The sequence below is a fragment of the Drosophila subpulchrella genome, unplaced genomic scaffold (assembly GCF_014743375.2).
Source record: "Drosophila subpulchrella strain 33 F10 #4 breed RU33 unplaced genomic scaffold, RU_Dsub_v1.1 Primary Assembly Seq422, whole genome shotgun sequence".
Taxonomy (NCBI): Eukaryota; Metazoa; Arthropoda; class Insecta; order Diptera; family Drosophilidae; genus Drosophila; species Drosophila subpulchrella.
Window position 1 is genome coordinate 857,578 of NW_023665638.1, and position 17,203 is coordinate 874,780.

Genomic DNA, 17,203 nt, shown 5'->3' on the forward strand with positions numbered 1-17,203 from the left:
TAGTAGTTGAAAAAATTCCGGCAAAGAGCATAGCAGCTCCACTGACCACCGAAAGCCAGAGAGCACGATCTTGCTCTCCCGCCCTGCTCACGCTTATTCCTACGTCATGGAGCAAGCAGGCTAAGAAACCCCTTTCGCCATCGACCTCTGGAGCACAAACCTACAATCAGAAAAAAAATCGCCTGAAACTTTAGAAAATATCCATTCTTTAAAAGTCACCTTACAATAAAAAACAACTAATATTGTTTTATAAAAGTAAATTATTTGATTATAAAAACCGCCTCCGGCATCGACCCCTGTTGCACAAACCAACAATCAGAAAAAAAATCGCCCGAAACTTTAGAAAATAGCCATACTTCCAAAATCGTCTTACAATAAAAAAAACAACTAGTTTTTTATAAAAGTAAAATATTTGATTATGGTATATTTAAATAAATTGAATTTACTTATAATGTTATGTTTACGTATTATACATCATTATTACAATGTCTGTTTGCTCAGGAAGCAGGAGTAAATATGCAACTTCGCGAACCCACTGGTTTTATTTAAAACATTGCTTAGCCGTCATCTATGTAAATTGTGCGTTTATTTCAAGAGCTTTTCTATTCAACAATGTTACCAACTCCCTTTTTTCAGATCTTCCCCATTACATTGGTATCTAGAGTTAGAACTTTATGGTAATCTAGTATTATTTTTAATCTAGTATTTTGTTGTATGATCGTTGCTTGCCGACCTGTAGGGGGTAATTTATTAGCGATTATCAGCTGTGCTACGCCCCTGCTCGCAGCTTTCGATAGTCGGCATCGCAACGATTATAGAAAACAAAACAAACAGTGAGATGACCAAACATCACCCGCGTTGAAGCGCCTTTAATTAATGGGAAGAGGTGCCAGATGATGTACTGATCGTTTGTATACGCCTTGCTTGGTTTTTACTAGACTTCGGTGACTCTGCCGAGCAGCCACTTCTGGGGCGGTAAATTGTCCTCTTTGATGACGACGATGGTTCCTGGTAGAAGGTTGGCCGATTCCTTTGTCCACTTAACTCTTTGCTGCAGCCCCGCTATGTAGTCACGGGACCAGTCTCGCCAAAACCGTCGCTTGATGGCTGATATAAGCTGTCAACGTTGTAGATGAGTTAGGTCGTCGTCCGGACGAGGAGGTGCCGATCCTGGGGGTAGAGCAGCGAGCGTGGTGCCTACCAGAAAATGGGCTGGAGTAATAGCCTCTCCGTCGTTAGGGTTGCTGCTGTCAACTACTAGCGGACGCGAGTTAAGCACGGCTTCCACTTCAACCAGGATCGTCTGGACTTCGTCCTCCTTCAGCAAGGCGTTTCCGACGGCCCTCAAAAAGAGGTGTTTGGCGGACTTGACGGCGGCCTCCCATAGGCCCCCGAAATGAGGCGACCGGGGCGGAATGAAGACGAACTCAACCTGGTGATGGACGCCGTACGTTCCCAGTGTGCTGCGGACATCGGAGGCCATCTTCTGAAGCAGCCGTGAGGAACCAACAAAATTGGTTGCATTGTCGCAGTACAGTCGATCGAGCGGGCCGCGCCGCCCAACAAATCTGCTGAGACAGAGGATAAATGAGTTAGAAGTGAGATCCTTCAATAGTTCTAGGTGAACCGCTTTCGTTGAAAAACATATGAATACTGCGACATACATTTTTAAAGCTGCCTTGCCACGCACTCCTAGCGACCCTCGGATTGGACCTAAGAGATCGACTCCGCTTATTCTACAGGGTCGACTAATTCTAACACGGTCAAGAGGCAGGTTTCCCATTACTTGCGACATTAACCGCGGCTTATACCGGAAAAAGTGCGTGCATCGGCGCACAACAGCACAACAGTCGTGCATTGATCAACCAAATTGTCTGCTGAAGCAGGCCGACTAGTGCTCGTGGTCCTGCATGGCAATTAGCATAGTGCAGGTGCTCGATGTACAATTTGACAAAACGATTCCCTTTAGGCATTAATATTGGAAATTTGGCACTGGGTTTTAGATCCGCGTACGCTAGTCGACCGCCCACTCGCACCAATGTTAAAGTACGGGTTCCGAAAGTTTCGTTGCTGATAAATGGGCTAAGTTTTTGGTAAGAACTGGGTAATGGCAAAATTTCTTTAATTTATTGAATTCGTCTGCAAACGATTCACGTTGAACAGCCTGCGCAATATAAGAGAACGAAAAACTAAGCTCGGTGGCTGATAGGACGTGGTCGTTCCACAATTTCCAGGCCCTGCCGTAAACAAAACGAAAGATTAATGTTGTAATTCTCACAACCTTCACATAGGAAGAAGAATTTTCAACTACTTGTAGCAGCGGATGATTTGAGACAACAGCAACCGTATGGGCGATTACTGGCGTTTTCATTTCGAGTTGGCTTTCGAGGGGCGTGTCAGCCAAGTGCTGATTAACTGGCCAATGAGTCGAGTCCGTGGACAAAAACGAAGGGCCTTCAAACCATAGCGTCGTATCGAGATCTTTGACCGTAGTCCCTCGAGGAGGTAGGTCCGCTGGATTGAAGTTAGTCGGGACGTGTCGCCAGACTGCAGTTGGAGCCAGTTCGTGAATAGCCGAAACCCTATTTGCGACGAATGTTTTAAGTTTTGACAGATGAGTGCGCAACCAAAAGAGAACAACTTCAGAATCCGACCACATAGTAACCCGCTCGACGCGGTAAAGATTAAGCGTTTGCACATCACTCCATAACTTCGCTAAGAGGTGAGCCGCACAGAGTTCTAGTCGTGGAATACTAAGTCTATTGATCGGTGCTACCCTGGATTTGGCTGTTAGCAACCTAACTTTTATCCCCTCTGAGGTCACTGACCTTACGTACAGACAACAACCGTAAGCATCTTCTGACGCGTCCGCAAATCCGTGGATTTGATAAGTGCCGCCAAACTGAGTTCCGACATGCCGAGGGATGTTTAATGTTTCTAAATCTGTAAAGCAAGATGACACCGTCTTCCAACGATGCAGTACGTCGGCGGGTATTTCGTCGTCCCATCCAATTTGTAGCGACCAGAGTTTTTGAATTAATATCTTTGCAAGGGTAACGATAGGGCAAATGAGTCCTAACGGATCGAACAGCCGCGCTGCAAATGAAAGCATGGATCGCTTTGTGGGTGGGTCTTCAAGCTGTAGATTCTGGGCGTTGAATTTGAACGTATCCTGTTTTGGACTCCAAGTGAGACCCAAAGTTTTCGTATCGGCGTCTTCTCCAATAAGGACTTCTGACTCGGCGACCTGTCGTTCGTTGGGGGTACAATTCGACGCCCACTTAGCCAAGACGAACTCTGCGGAATCTAAAATCTCTGTGATTTCCCCTTGCAATTTCCTTAACTCACGGATGGAATCGGCCCCTGTTAACAAGTCATCGACGTAAAAATCATTTGCTAGAGCCTGTGAAGCTAAGGGAAGAGAATCGGAGTAGATCTCGATAAGCTGCTTCAAACACCGTATTGCAAGGAAAAGAGCACTTGCCGTACCATACGTAACGGTGTTAAGCGATAAATTTGTAGAGGGTCTTGCGGGGTCTCGCGCCATATAATTAACTGGAACTTTCTATGGGCCTCATCTAATACCACTTGTCTGTACATTTTAGTAATGTCTGCCGACATAGCAAACTTATGGAACCGGAATTTAAGCAGCGTGGCATACAGGCAAGGCTGAATTGTTGGCCCTACCAAGAGAATTTCATTCAATGAAATTTGGGAAGTGGTTTTGCACGACGCGTCGAATACGACTCTTAATTTAGTCAAAGAGCTTTCAGGTCGGAGAATGCACTGATACGGTATAAAATAATGAGGCTCGTTGGGTATCCTATTATCTGTAGCCTCCATGTGACCGAGAGCTAAATATTCCTTCATAAACTGGATATACAACGAATGATTTGTTGGGTTTCCTTTCATACGCCGTTCTAAGGACAGAAACCGTCGTCGTCGTCGTGGACCTGAGTGCTTGTGACGTATTTGTCCTTCCCTAAGCAAGTCGAAAAACTTTTCAGCGCCGATCAGCATGTCGACGCTTTTGGGCTTGTAAAAGTAAGGGTCTGCTAAGGAGATATCATTACGAATCCAATCGGAAGATATTGCTGTTGCTTCTGGACGATACCCTGAGATCGACGGTAAAATTATGCATTCAACTGCCGCTTCGAAGGAGTTTAATCGCGACCCAATTGTCGTCTGGACTGCGAAGCTAGCTGAACACGCGGAATTCCCAATGCCTGAGAATTTTGCCTCATGCCGGTACCGTTTTAATTGCAGATTATTTACTAATTCCTCCGTAATAAAATAACCTGTGACCCTGAGTCTAGCAAAATCCTAGCGCACAGCTTGGCTCCTGACTGACTTTGAACCTCGACAAGGGCCGTTGCAAGTAAGACGTGATCTACTTTTTGGGGCATAGGCTGACTAACCGAGGCACTTAGTGACTGTTGGGCTACCTGATTGTCAATAGGCGATGACAATTGATTGCCCGACGGTAATTGGGAGGTTGAGGTATACCGATGCAGAAGTGTGTGATGAGCCTTCGTACAAATTCGACATCGAGATGACTGGCATGTTGCGACACTATGTCCTCTGCGTAGACAATTGATGCAAAGTGGTGCATTCTTAGAGAACTTGAACCGAGCTTCTACCGAGATGTTAGCGTAAGATGTACAACTCTGAATGAAATGGTTGTCTGACTTGCAGAAGCAACATTTCGACTTAAGTTCTTCGACAGGTCGGGAAACTGCTAATGCCGCTTTGCAATATCTGGGCTTGTTCCCTAGCTGCCCCTGTTTGGGAGCTTTTCTGCCTGTCGTGGATTCCTCAGCCGCTAAGTGTTGATATCGTTTATTAAGCGCCTCTGAGCAATCTTTCCATAACGGAATAGAATCGTAACTAAGTTGCTCTTCCCATCGCGACCGCGTTTTGGGATCTACTCTAGACATGACGATGTGAATTATCATTGCGTTGGCGAGAATTTTCTTGTTGCCGAGTGGGAGAAGAGATTCATATATAGCAGTTACAGTGTCGATAAGGGATCGTAACGCCGAGGCGGATGGCGCTTACATTGTTGGGATTTCAAACAATCGAGAGATACTTTTAAAGTATATTAGGCACGGATTATCATAAACCCTGAACTCGGCATAGTTGCCGTCGAATTTTGGGAGATTCATTTGTGGTAGTATTCTGCTGTGACTTGCTGAAGAATTTAAACTACTATTATTTGCGAAAGAAGAATGATTTCTTTCTCCTTCGGGCCGGTTACAATTTGACATTAATAATGCCTTTGCGGATACACATAATTCTTCTAACTCCTCTCTACATGCTAATTCATTATTAATTTCCTCTAAATGTTGTTGTAACTCGAACGCCTTTTCGATGTATCCATTTAAAATACCTAAACGACATTCCATTTCGCACGCATTAGGGGGAGGTACTTGACCACGAACTGTGGCCTCAATTCGAATTATATGATTCTTATTCCGCTCAAGCTGTTCCAGCAATTCGTTTGTGTCGTCCTCCGCTGAGGGAGTTCTGCCAAAACGTTTCCGACTTCCACCCATTGTGACTAGCAACTTCCCGTTTTTAGATTATTTCTAACAAGCAAATGCCAATGCAATGCTGCTGGTAGCGATAGAATGTCGGCTATGCGCGATTGGAGCAAGGAAGGCGAAAATACCGACACAACCAAAGAGCGCGCGAAGAACGGGGCAAGGCAGATTAAGCAAGACCGAATGTGTGTGTGTATGTGTTGGGTATGGGCCTTTGTGTGTGTATGTGACTGAAAGCCAAGTGAATTATGATATGTGTTTGTGCAAGTGATGGAAATAAAGTTTGCATATATTTACGTAGGCCACTGTACCATATACAATGTGGATCGCTGTACAGGCGCTCCTGTGATGAGATTGCGATTGGGATGTACTTCTCGGTGTTTCCGACGAGGTTAGGTTGAAGCCCGCTGATACTCTCCTGTGACGAAATGGAGGTTAGGGACGCAGCCGATATGCGCTCCCTCTACGATGATGTATGTGGGGCTCACCACTCTCCGGGTGCCCCAGCGACGAAAGACGACCTTCTATTGCACCTCTCTATGGGTGCCGACGAGATTGTGGCGAGGAGATGGACGCAGCTCCGTCTACGCCGAGATGTAAGTGGGTACTGCGCTCCGGCTGTGCGGGCGCTCCAACGACGAAAGATGAAATTAAAGTTGCACGGGCGCGTAAATGGGTCTCCAAATCTTGGACCATGCACCCAATGTGCGATGCCGATGCATTTGTTGCGCAACGCAAATTGGCCGCGTGCACTTGTTATATAACTCTTGGTGATTTGCCAACTTATAACAATACGCAAATCCGAAGTTTAGAAGACGGCCAAGAACCAGTGTGTCCACCCGGGGGCGACAATGTTTCCTCAGGAATCAGGAGTAAATATGCAACTTCGCGAACCCACTGGTTTTATTTAAAACATTGCTTAGCCGTCATCTATGTAAATTGTGCGTTTATTTCAAGAGCTTTTCTATTCAACAATGTTACCAACTCCCTTTTTTCAGATCTTCCCTATTACATTGGTATCTAGAGTTAGTATTTTATGGTAATCTAGTATTATTTTTAATCTAGTATTTTGTTGTATGATCGTTGCTTGCCGACCTGTAGGGGGTAATTTATTAGCGATTATCAGCTGTGCTACGCCCCTGCTCGCAGCTTTCGATAGTCGGCATCGCAACGACCATAGAAAACAAAACAAACAGTGAGATGACCAAACAATATCATTTTTTAATTAGGGTATTAAAATTTACTCCGTTAAAAATGATTTAAGTATTTATAACATTTTGCTATTAACATTTAAAAAAAATTCGTATTGTATTTTTTACTCAAGAAGTAAAAATTATATAGTCGGATATTTTTCGCTTTAGAAAGGGTATAGGTGCAGTGGCACGCGCCAACAGCGAGGAAAAAACAAGAGAAATCAAGTAAAGGGGTGAGAGGAAGACTTGGTGCATTCTGTTTGAGTGATTGAAAGGGAAGCATCCATTTAAAATGTGCGCAGCAGATTTACTTTAATCGTTTCTTTAAGTTAAAATAATAAAGTCAGGTAAGTGTTACATTAAGTTTAAGATGTTGTGCATTGATCTTAATTTAAAGTACGTACATTTTGAAAGTATTTAATGAGTTCCGTTAGCCGAAAGTGGATGATGAAATGTTTTGTGCCAATAAAAATCCCGCAAAGGGTTATACGTAGCTTTAAAAGGTAAATATACAATTAAACAAATAAAACGAATTTTTTAAACATATGCCCATACATTTTTTTAGGAGCGTTGGCCAAGGATTTGGAGTACCCAGACAAATGACCAGACAAAATGACTAATGTAAAAAGCCAATAACGTATCATAAAACTAGGCTTACTATAATAATTGTCCTTTAACAGATAATCTAAATAACACTATTTAATTAAAATGAATTTAAAAGTAAATAAAAATGTATGTACATATTTTAAATTCTATATTTTCATAAGTGAAAACTCATTGGAAATATTCTGAATTTCACAATTGATTTCACACACACAATTTAAATGGATGCTTCCCTTTCAATCGCTCAATCAGAATGCACAAAGTCTTCCTCTCACCCCTTTACTTGATTTCTTTTGTTTTCCCTTCGCTTTTGGCGCGTGCCACTGCACCTATACCCTTTCTAGAGCGAAAAATATCCGACTAAATAATTTTTACTTCTTGAGTAAAAAATACAATACAAAATTTTTTAAATGGTTAATATTAAAATGTTTTAACTATTTAAATCCGTTTTAACGGACTAAATTTCTATAACTAAGCAAAACAATGTATTCTTATAAAAATGTATAATAAGTAAACATATACTATATAATTTACTATAATCAAATAATTTATTTCTATAAAACAATATTAGTTTTTTTTTTTCGATATACAATATGCTCCTAAAATATTAGGGCATTACCATGTCGCTGCTCCACGAAAATTTTTCCGCCAAAATTTTAGACGCCAAAGAAATAATGGGTCGGCCGAAATTTGTCTCTAAGAGCGCCGAGTGCAGGCAGATTATAAGAAATTATAAGAAAGAGAGGGAACCTCCGAATATCTGCCTCTCTTTGTTGCACGATCGTTTATGTTGGCAGCAGTGTTGCCATATTAGCTAATTTTAAGCTAGATTTAGCTTATTTAAAATCAAATAGCTTACAAAATAGTTGAAATGCTTATGGCTTGAAACCTGGCTTATTTTAAATTTATTTTCGCTTATTTTCGCTTAAAAAAATTAGAGCAAAACAACCCTGCAGTACCATTCGGCGCCGATTAGGCACTCAATCACTGCAAAAAGTTCATCACTCAGCGCCTAATTTATATGGGATTAGGTGCTCAAATTAACATGGGCATGTCCTAGGGTTCATCAGTGCCTAAAAACTAGCACCCATTCGGCGCATTTTTGAGCACCCCTTTGGGCGCTCGATTAGGCAGTAGAAAAGGCACACATTCGGCACCCATTGAGCGCTCGATTAGGCAGTAGAAAAGGCACACATTCGGCACCCATTGAGCGCTCGATTAGGCAGTAGAAAAGGCACACATTCGGCACACGTTGAGCGCTTGATTAGGCAGTAGAAAAGGCACACATTCGGCACACGTTGAGCGCTTGATTAGGCAGTAGAAAAGGCACACATTCGGCACCCATTGAGCGCTTAGCAGCAAATATAATTTCAATTGTAATTTTTATTTTTATTTATTTTTATTTAAAATTTCAGCTCGGGGGTTCCCGGTGTTATCGGAGTCGTCGGTTCTTCAGCATCTGGGGCCGGCGTTGACTTTTTTTTTGCCCAACATAGGTTTTTCACGCACCTCATTGCTTTTTGCAGTGCCTTTTCGGGAGGCTCCGAGGGCTCCACCAGAGCGATTGCATCTAGTATTAGAAGAAAAATTAGTTTTGAAAATAGAACGAGACGAAAATAAAAACGAGTGATCGAAAGTAATCATTATTTGTAAGTTTTATTTATAATAAAAGATGTGTTATCTTTGGTATTCAATGTAAAAATCCCAGAAGTCATTTAAAAATTAAACTTACAAACAATAGTTACTTTCGGCCCCAATAAAAACTTACTTAACAAGGCGCGGACGAAATTTGGGTAGACTTTGAGCTTCTTCTTGTTTTGGCCCCCTCCAAGTTGTGGGACAGAACAAGTTCAGCCTTGTCTAAAAATATAAGAAGATTAAAAAAATATCGAGAAGAAATTTGCAAACTTTTGTTTTCGGTCACTTGATTTATTTTATTTTGTTGTAAAAAATTATTAAGAAAAATATAGCACACACTATTTATGTATTTATTATTATTTATTAAAACATTCATTGGTTTTGCAGATGCGGAAAAAAAATAACACTTTTCCAGGGACTGAAAATAAGAGATGTTTGAGATTTTTATTTAAATAGCCACGTTTGTTTACGTACACAAAAGTAAGAATTGTGGTTTAATGTTATTAATATTAATTTTTAACGAATTTTAACCACAAACATAAGTTTCAAAAACAAACATCTCTTATTTTTTGTCCCTAGAAACTTTGCACTCAATAAGATTTTTAAATGCTTTCACAGATTTGTTTATTTGTTTATTATATGCACCATTTGTTGCTTTTCACATCAAAAATTAATATTTTTCACAGATATTTTTTTTCCGCCACGTGTTTTTTTGGGAATCTTGTATTTCCCTTATTTTAAGTATAGATTATCTTGTTTTTTAGTCTCACTGTTTTCAGACTGTTGGACTGCGAACGACTTACCTGGGAATTGTTTCTATTTCAATTTTAAGACACTATTTAATTTGACAAAGTTAATTGCTCGTAGATTTCTGTCACTTCTAACTCCTTCACTTAAGTAAACGCAAGTGAAAAGACGAAAAAAGGCGCGTGCCTTCCAGAAAAACAACAAGCAACAACAACAACGGTTCCGCTAATCCGTTGTTGTTCTGTTTTTTTGGCATGTCCCGTTTGGTCTATGCATCTTGCACTTAGAAGCAGGGTATTTATAGACATATCCGACTATGCAAATCGTTGTAAAAAAATATATTTTTAAAACTTCACATATTAATAAATAATATTAATAAACATATACATTTTTTTAAGAAATACAAATAGTTTAAAACCCAAACATATTATTTTAATTGGTTGCTTTAACATTTACGAAAAAATGTCGCGTTATTCAAAAGGAAAGGGTGCACAAAAGTCTACCTATTTTAATTGCTGGGCCTCCTTGCCCTCACACGCATTTCTTCAGCTGAGACATTGCGAGAGAGGGAGAGCCCAAAAGTACTTTTTGTGCGTTCTCTTTGCGGACGCGCGTCTCTTTGCCGCCGTTGCGCTCAGCTCTGCCGGCGTCGCTGGCTGCTCTGCCGACGTCGCAGTCGGCTTCGTGCCGATTAGGCGCCTAACTCAATTGTGGAACTGCAGGGAAGTTTTGTTTTATGATTGTATTGCCAGTTTTTTAATTTTATCGATTAATCGTACAAAAGTCATATTTGTTGTTCGTATTTTGGTAGTTTTACGGTTATAAGTTTTGGTCACACTGAAATTTTGCACAAATTAGAAATAATGCCGAACTAAACTTACCAGCAAAATTTCCGCGATTTGTGGTGAAATTTTGATGAATTTAAGGCGTGGCTACGTAATACTTTAATATATAAATACAAATAAAATTCTAAAAGCATTTATTTTTATGTTTTTATGATTGGCTTATTTTTAAGCTTTTTTATTTTTATTTTTAGCTTACTCTAGCTTTTTTTTCTTTCAATCTAGCTTATGGTGTCTCCCAAAATCTGGCAACACTGGTAGGCAGTCTTCTACGCTGCGTCGATTTCTCTGCTGACGGCAACAGCGGGGCACAGCGTTTTAGGCACAACAAAAAACTAAAAATGCTTTTTGCCTTGAGCCTTGTCACCGCATCCCTACTGCAGAACTGAAGTGTAGTTTTTTTAAACTTGGTCACCAATTTGTGCTTAGAGTTTAGAATCCTAGAATCTTTCTTTTCCCCTTCTGCCCCCAAAATTATAAAAAAACAAGGAAGAACGCTATAGTCGAGTACCTCGACTATCAGATACCCGTTACTCAGCTAAAGGGACCAAAGGAAAATGGAGATATGCAAGCAGCAAAGCGAGATTGAAATGCGCCACCTACCGGCGGTAGACAGATTTAAGCGTTGTGGGCGTTAGAGTGGGCGTGGCAAAGTTTTTTTTGGATTAATCGAAAGGTATTGACAAGACCAATACATTTCAGTTAAAATTTTTGATCTAGCGTGAAAATTGTGGGCGCCACAGGTTTGGGCGGTTTGTAGGCGTTCTAGTGGGCGTGGCATATTCGCGTGACAAAATTGCGCTGCGCTTAAGCCTAAGGAATCTAAATCTGAAATCCCATTTCTCAATCTTTGATTCCAAGATATCCGCGTTCATATTTATGATTTTTTGAAGTTTGTGGGCGGTTTGTGGGCGTTCAAGTGGGCGTGGCAAACTTTTTTTTGGGTCAATCGATAGGTATTGATGAGAACAAGACATTTCAGTTAAAATTTTTATTCTAGCATGAAAACTGTAGGAGCCACAGTTTTGGGCGGCTTGTGGGCGTTAGAGTGGGCGTGGCACTCTGCTGAAACAAACTTGCGCTGCGTAAGAAGCTCAGGAATCTGCACGCCTAATCTCAATAGCCTAGCTCTTATAGTTTCCGAGATCTCAGCGTTCATCCGGACGGACAGACAGACGGACAGACGGACAGACGGACATGGCTAGATCGACTCGGCTAGTGATCCTGATCAAGAATATATATACTTTATGGGGTCGGAAACGCTTCTTTCTGCCTGTTACATACTTTCCGACGAATCTAGTATACCCTTTTACTCTACGAGTAACGGGTATAAAAAGAATATTGTGAGAAATTTTTATGTTGATAGGAAAAGTTAATTATTATATTAATTATTTATCATTTTCGTTTTCTACTTCAATGCTGTAAAAAAATAGACTGGAGCTTCAAATTCGTCTTCTTCAGCATTATCATATTCGTATTTACATGATACAAAGTGTTTTACTTCAATATGAAGTGAAATGCTTTTGTGTTTTTATATGCGCCTCAACAAGTTTATGGACAAAAATATTAGATCTGATGTATCCATAGCACTGTTTAACACATCAGCCAACGAATGAAGTCTGCTGTGTTTTCTGGAGTGGTGATGTCTGTCATATTTATAAACGTTGTTGCGGGACTCAGAGACTTCTTCGCCAAAACAGCCGACTGAAAGCACCTTATTTTATATGATCTGCCTAGAGTGCTCGATTATATTTTAGACTGTTGGTGTTATCTGGCACCACAGATATTTATACACAATCAATGCACCAGTTCGATGACAATACATATCAAATTCGTCTAAGTTGATTGGCAACTGACAAGACAAACATATTAAAAAATACTAAAATTGTAGATATTTTGTTGATTAAGCCCAGTTATTTCAGAAAAAGTCCCAACATGTCAAAGTCTGCAAATGCGTGACGTGGATGAGGCCCCTGGAGCTACTATAACTATGGTTTCAATGTCGTCGACTTTGCTGCCAAAGACATCTATGCTATCACTCGCAGTAAGATAGCAACTAACAGAATTCTTCTACGTATTAGCTACCTCTGCCATCGCTCAGATTGCGTACCCCCCTTTGTGCTAGGATCTAAATAGTTGATGTTTTATCTTCATACCTTTAACTCGTAAACTAAATTTATCGTAAAGTATGTTACAGGTAGAAGGTAGCGTTTTCGACCCCAAAAAGTATAATATTATTATTTTTCAGGATCATTATTCTTGCTTAGTCACTTGCCGATTCGATCTCCGTGTGAACGCTGAGATCTCGGAAACTAAAAGAGATTGATTGTTTGGATTGCCGCGTCGATAAAGCCTTAAATGACTGAAATAATTTGTAACGCCTTGCTGAACGGAAAGTGCAATGGAAGAATCAATATGGTAGAACTAAGAACAAAACTCACCCACTGCAATCACTATGTTGTCAGCAAACAGCGTGTTACAACCTCATAATAGTACCAGGCGGCCAGGACTATTGGACCTTAAACTGCTAAGTCAGCATATTAATCGTACTTGATGTTTCGACCAGTCGAATCATAAATAGGACACATCGGCAGAAACGCATTATCAATGTTACACTGAATAATATTATTCGTTACCGCATTTAACTTGTATATACGCTGTTATAGGGATGAATAAATTTAGTTTACAATTCTATCATAACTCCGTGTGTTTATGTCTTACTACAACTTAATAGTAATCAGCAAAACATAAGAGCAAGTACCGAAACAAAGACATCATGTTGCGACCATTGTAGGCGAACATATTTTAAGATACCACCATCAATAACTCTTTCTGAATTATCATACTTAAAAAAAACGATTTTATATGTGATATATCATATGAAAAGTATTTATTCAAACACTGAAAAAGCGTTTTCCATTTTTCCTCGTTGTTTTAAAGAAGTTTGGATGTAATTCTTATTATACCCGTTACTCGTAGAGTAAAAAGGGATACTAGATTCGTCGGAAAGTATGTAACAGGTAGAAGGAAGCGTTTCCGACTCCATAAAGTGTATATATTCTTGATCAGGATCACTAGTCGAGTCGATCTAGCCATGTCCGTCTGTCCTTTAAGACCTAGTTTTGGGACTTTCTTTGTAGCGCTAGTTTCATCAGGGTGCCACTCCCACTCTAACGACCACAAACGACTATAAGTGGCTCTTTAGAAGAACCCAGTCGTAAGTACAGGAACGTATTAAAAAAAAAATAAACAAGGAAGAACGCTATAGTCGAGTACCTCGACTATCAGATACCCGGTACTCAGCTAAAGGGACCAAAGGGAAATGGAGCTTTGCAAGCAGCAAAGCGAGATTGAAATGCGCCACCTACCGGCGGTAGACAGATTTAAGCGTTATGGGCGTTAGAGTGGGCGTGTCAAATTTTTTTTTGGATCAATCGATAGGTTCGTCAATACCTACCAATACCGACCAATACATTTTTGATAAAATTTTTAATCTAGCATGAAAATTGTGGGCGCCACAGGCTTATGCGGTTTGTGGGCGTGGCATATTCGCGTAACAAACTTGCGCTGCGTACAAGGCTACGGAATCTAAATCTGAGATCCCAATTCTCTATCTTTAATAGTTTCAGAAATATCCACGTTCATACTTACGATTTTTTGAAGCTTGTGGGCGGTTTGTGGGCGTGGCAAATTTTTTTTGGGTCAATCGATAGGTATTGATGAGAAGAATACATTTCTGTTAAAAGCTTTATTCTAGCATCAAAACTGTAGAAGCCACAGTTTTGGGCGGTTTGTGGGCGTTAGAGTGGGCGTGGCACTCTGCTGAAACAAACTTAAGCTGCGTAAGAAGCTCAGGAATCTGCACGCCTAATCTCAATAGCCTAGTTTTTATAGTTTCCGAGAACTCAGCGTTCATCCGGACAGACGGACAGACGGACAGACGGACATGGCTAGATCGACTCGGCTAGTGATCCTGATCAAGAATATATATATGCGACGAATCTAGTATACCCTTTTACTCTACGAGTAACGGGTATTATAGTATTGATGGACGTTGATGCACTACGAGCAGTACAAACAAGTGGCCCAACGACACCAAGCACGTGCTTGTTACGCGCGGGGCCCTTTTATCAATTTGGGCAAAAAATACGAGTTCGCGAGGAAGATACAAAAAACAAATAGAGACGGGACACAAATGAAAATAAAAGAAGCATCTAAGAAAGAAGCAAATGAGTTAAAATATTAGTTTTTAATACCGGGATAGAAGTTGAAGTGCAAATTAAATGATAAAGGTTGTTATAATTATTACATAGAACGCGAAAGGGCTCGTGCAGACAAAAATTAGATGTACATCGTGGCAAATTTAGGGGATAATAATTTCGTGTAAGTCTAACAGGAACATTGAAAGTTAGGCGGTTTACAAGTTCTACAGAATCAATATCACCTCTTATAAGATTTTGCATAAAAATAGTACCAAGCACTGTTCTACGATTTGCAAGGGTAGGTAAATTAAGCAATAGTAATCTGCTCTGATAGGAAGGTAGCCTTATGTTTTGATCCCAGTTCAAACTACGAAGGGCAAAAAGAAGAAATTTTTTTTGTACCGACTCAATACGGTCAATATGCACTTGATATTGTGGACTCCAAACTGAAGAACAATATTCCAAAATAGGACGGACAAGGGAGGTAAATAATAATTTGGTTGTATAAGGGTCATCAAATTCTTTTGACCAACGCTTTATAAACCCAAGAACACTCATGGCCTTGGTGACAGTGGACATTATGTGGCAGTCAAATTTAAGTTTTGGGTCCAGAAGAACGCCTAAGTCATTAACTGAATATATACGGTCGAGTGGCGTATTTTGAAGAGAGTAACTAACAAAAGTAGGAGTACCCCTATGAAAAGTCATAACGTTGCATTTAAGGCAGTTCAAATTTAAAAGGTTATACTCACACCATCCCTGAAAACAATCAATATCTGACGGTAAGTTGAAACCCGACGCTATATCATTATGTGATAAACAAAGCTTAACATCATCAGCATACATTAGTACACGAAAGTGTGTTATGGTAGAGGGAAGATCGTTAATAAACAAAGTAAACAGCAAAGGGCCCAAATGAGGCACTCCAGATGTCACATAGATCAGTTTTGAGGCAGCGTTCTTGAATATAACCCTCTGAGTCCTACCATTTAAATAACTTGAAATCCAAGTTAATAGATTACATGGAAACCCAAGCTAATTTAATTTGAATAAGAGAAGAGAGTGGTTGACAGAGTCAAAGGCCTTACTAAAATCTGTGTATATAACGTCAGTCTGCATTTTATTCTTAAATCCATTTATTACAATAGATGAAAATTCCAAATGACAAAGTTATAAAACTGCTTCGGATCATTTGAAAATTCAAATTTACATCGACTTAAATACATAGAATAGCAATGACTATTGAGAACATTAAAATCCGATCGAGCCACCACATATTTCGAAAAATCAGATGGCTTACCCGATTTCTTATACTTTTTATAAGTGTTTGTCCTAAGGTTTTTAAGTCTTTGAAGCGCATTGGTAAACCAAGGTGACCTGTTTGTCTTTGAAGGAAACCTATCAGGAACGCATTCATTAAAAAAGGTATTTAACACTATATAGAAGTGTTCAGTGGCACTTTCAATATCCATACAATTGTACAATTCTGTCCAATTATATTGAGAAATCATGTCGTTAAGTTTTTTATAGTTACATTTTCGGAAACATCTCACTTTAGTTTGAGAAACTAAAGGAGAGAGGGTATCAACGCATGGGAGGCAGATTGTCAATTCCATTGTTGGATGATATCGGTCTTCAGGTACAACAAGAGCGTCAATTCTAGATACCGTGACTTCAGACGGGTCTGAAACAAACACGAGATCTAGTTGTCTATTTAATGAATTCCGTATAAAGCTTACTTGCTGTAACGATAATTCTAGAAGACCATCTACAAAATCATGGGCGGATAGAGGTATAGCGACTAGTGAGTCAGTAGGAGGAGACCAAGAAATATCAGGGAGATTAAAGTCACCCAAAACAATCAAAAGGTCACTGTTAGAAAGAAGGGATAGAACGGATTTTATCGCAGACAGGTGGTGCTCATAAATTATTAAATCAGAGCCAGGTGGAATATAGGAACATGTAACAAATATTGAGAATGATTGCAAGGAAACTTTCACACTAACAAATTCAATTTCATTAGGAGTATCAGAGTGAATTCTCTCGGATGTTAGGCTAGTGCTAACGGCAATCAGCACACCGCCTCCCCTACGTGAGGAGCGATCGGTCCTATAGGCATTAAAATTGTTTGACAGAACTTCATTGTCAGATATCTCTGGTTTCAGCCAAGTTTCCGTAAAAGCCAAAATATCAGCAGTAAATGCAGAGGAGTCAGCATAAAGCTTGGGTAGCTTCATATTTAGTCCCCTAACATTTTGATAAGCCAAAAATAAACTTTTTAGTTTTTTGGCGCAGTGGAAGGTCTGTTATTTGTTCTCGGTTTATTGGGAACAAATTCTTTTACTACTAAATTATCATTAAACACATCAGGCGGAGCAAATATTTTATAAGACGATATACTACGAGCATATGAAAATCTAAAATGTTCAACTGAA

The 17,203-nt window shown here is 40.0% G+C and overlaps 2 protein-coding genes across 5 annotated transcripts in view; one reads left to right on the plus strand and one right to left on the minus strand.

The window, feature by feature from the left end:
* Nucleotides 1–17,203, plus strand: part of LOC119562331 — a 200,608-nt gene that overhangs the window by 128,348 nt on the left and 55,057 nt on the right. The window lies entirely within an intron of this gene.
* On the minus strand, nt 469–6,502 carry LOC119562332. 2 transcript variants are annotated; one of them, XM_037875493.1, is made up of 2 exons: nt 5,855–6,502; nt 469–1,568 (listed from the first exon to the last, which is right to left on the minus strand). In XM_037875493.1, exon 2 carries the CDS (start codon nt 1,481–1,483, stop codon nt 1,121–1,123), a length of 363 nt encoding a protein of 120 aa, XP_037731421.1. In that variant the 5' UTR covers nt 1,484–1,568; nt 5,855–6,502; the 3' UTR covers nt 469–1,120. The 2 variants fall into 2 exon arrangements, with proteins under 2 accessions (XP_037731421.1, XP_037731422.1); XM_037875494.1 differs by having other exon boundaries at nt 469–1,571.

What these genes read in the sequence shown, in the direction of transcription:
- LOC119562332 (XM_037875493.1), bottom strand. Translation starts at nt 1,483, where the DNA reads ATGGCCTCCGATGTCCGCAGCACACTGGGAACGTACGGCGTCCATCAC.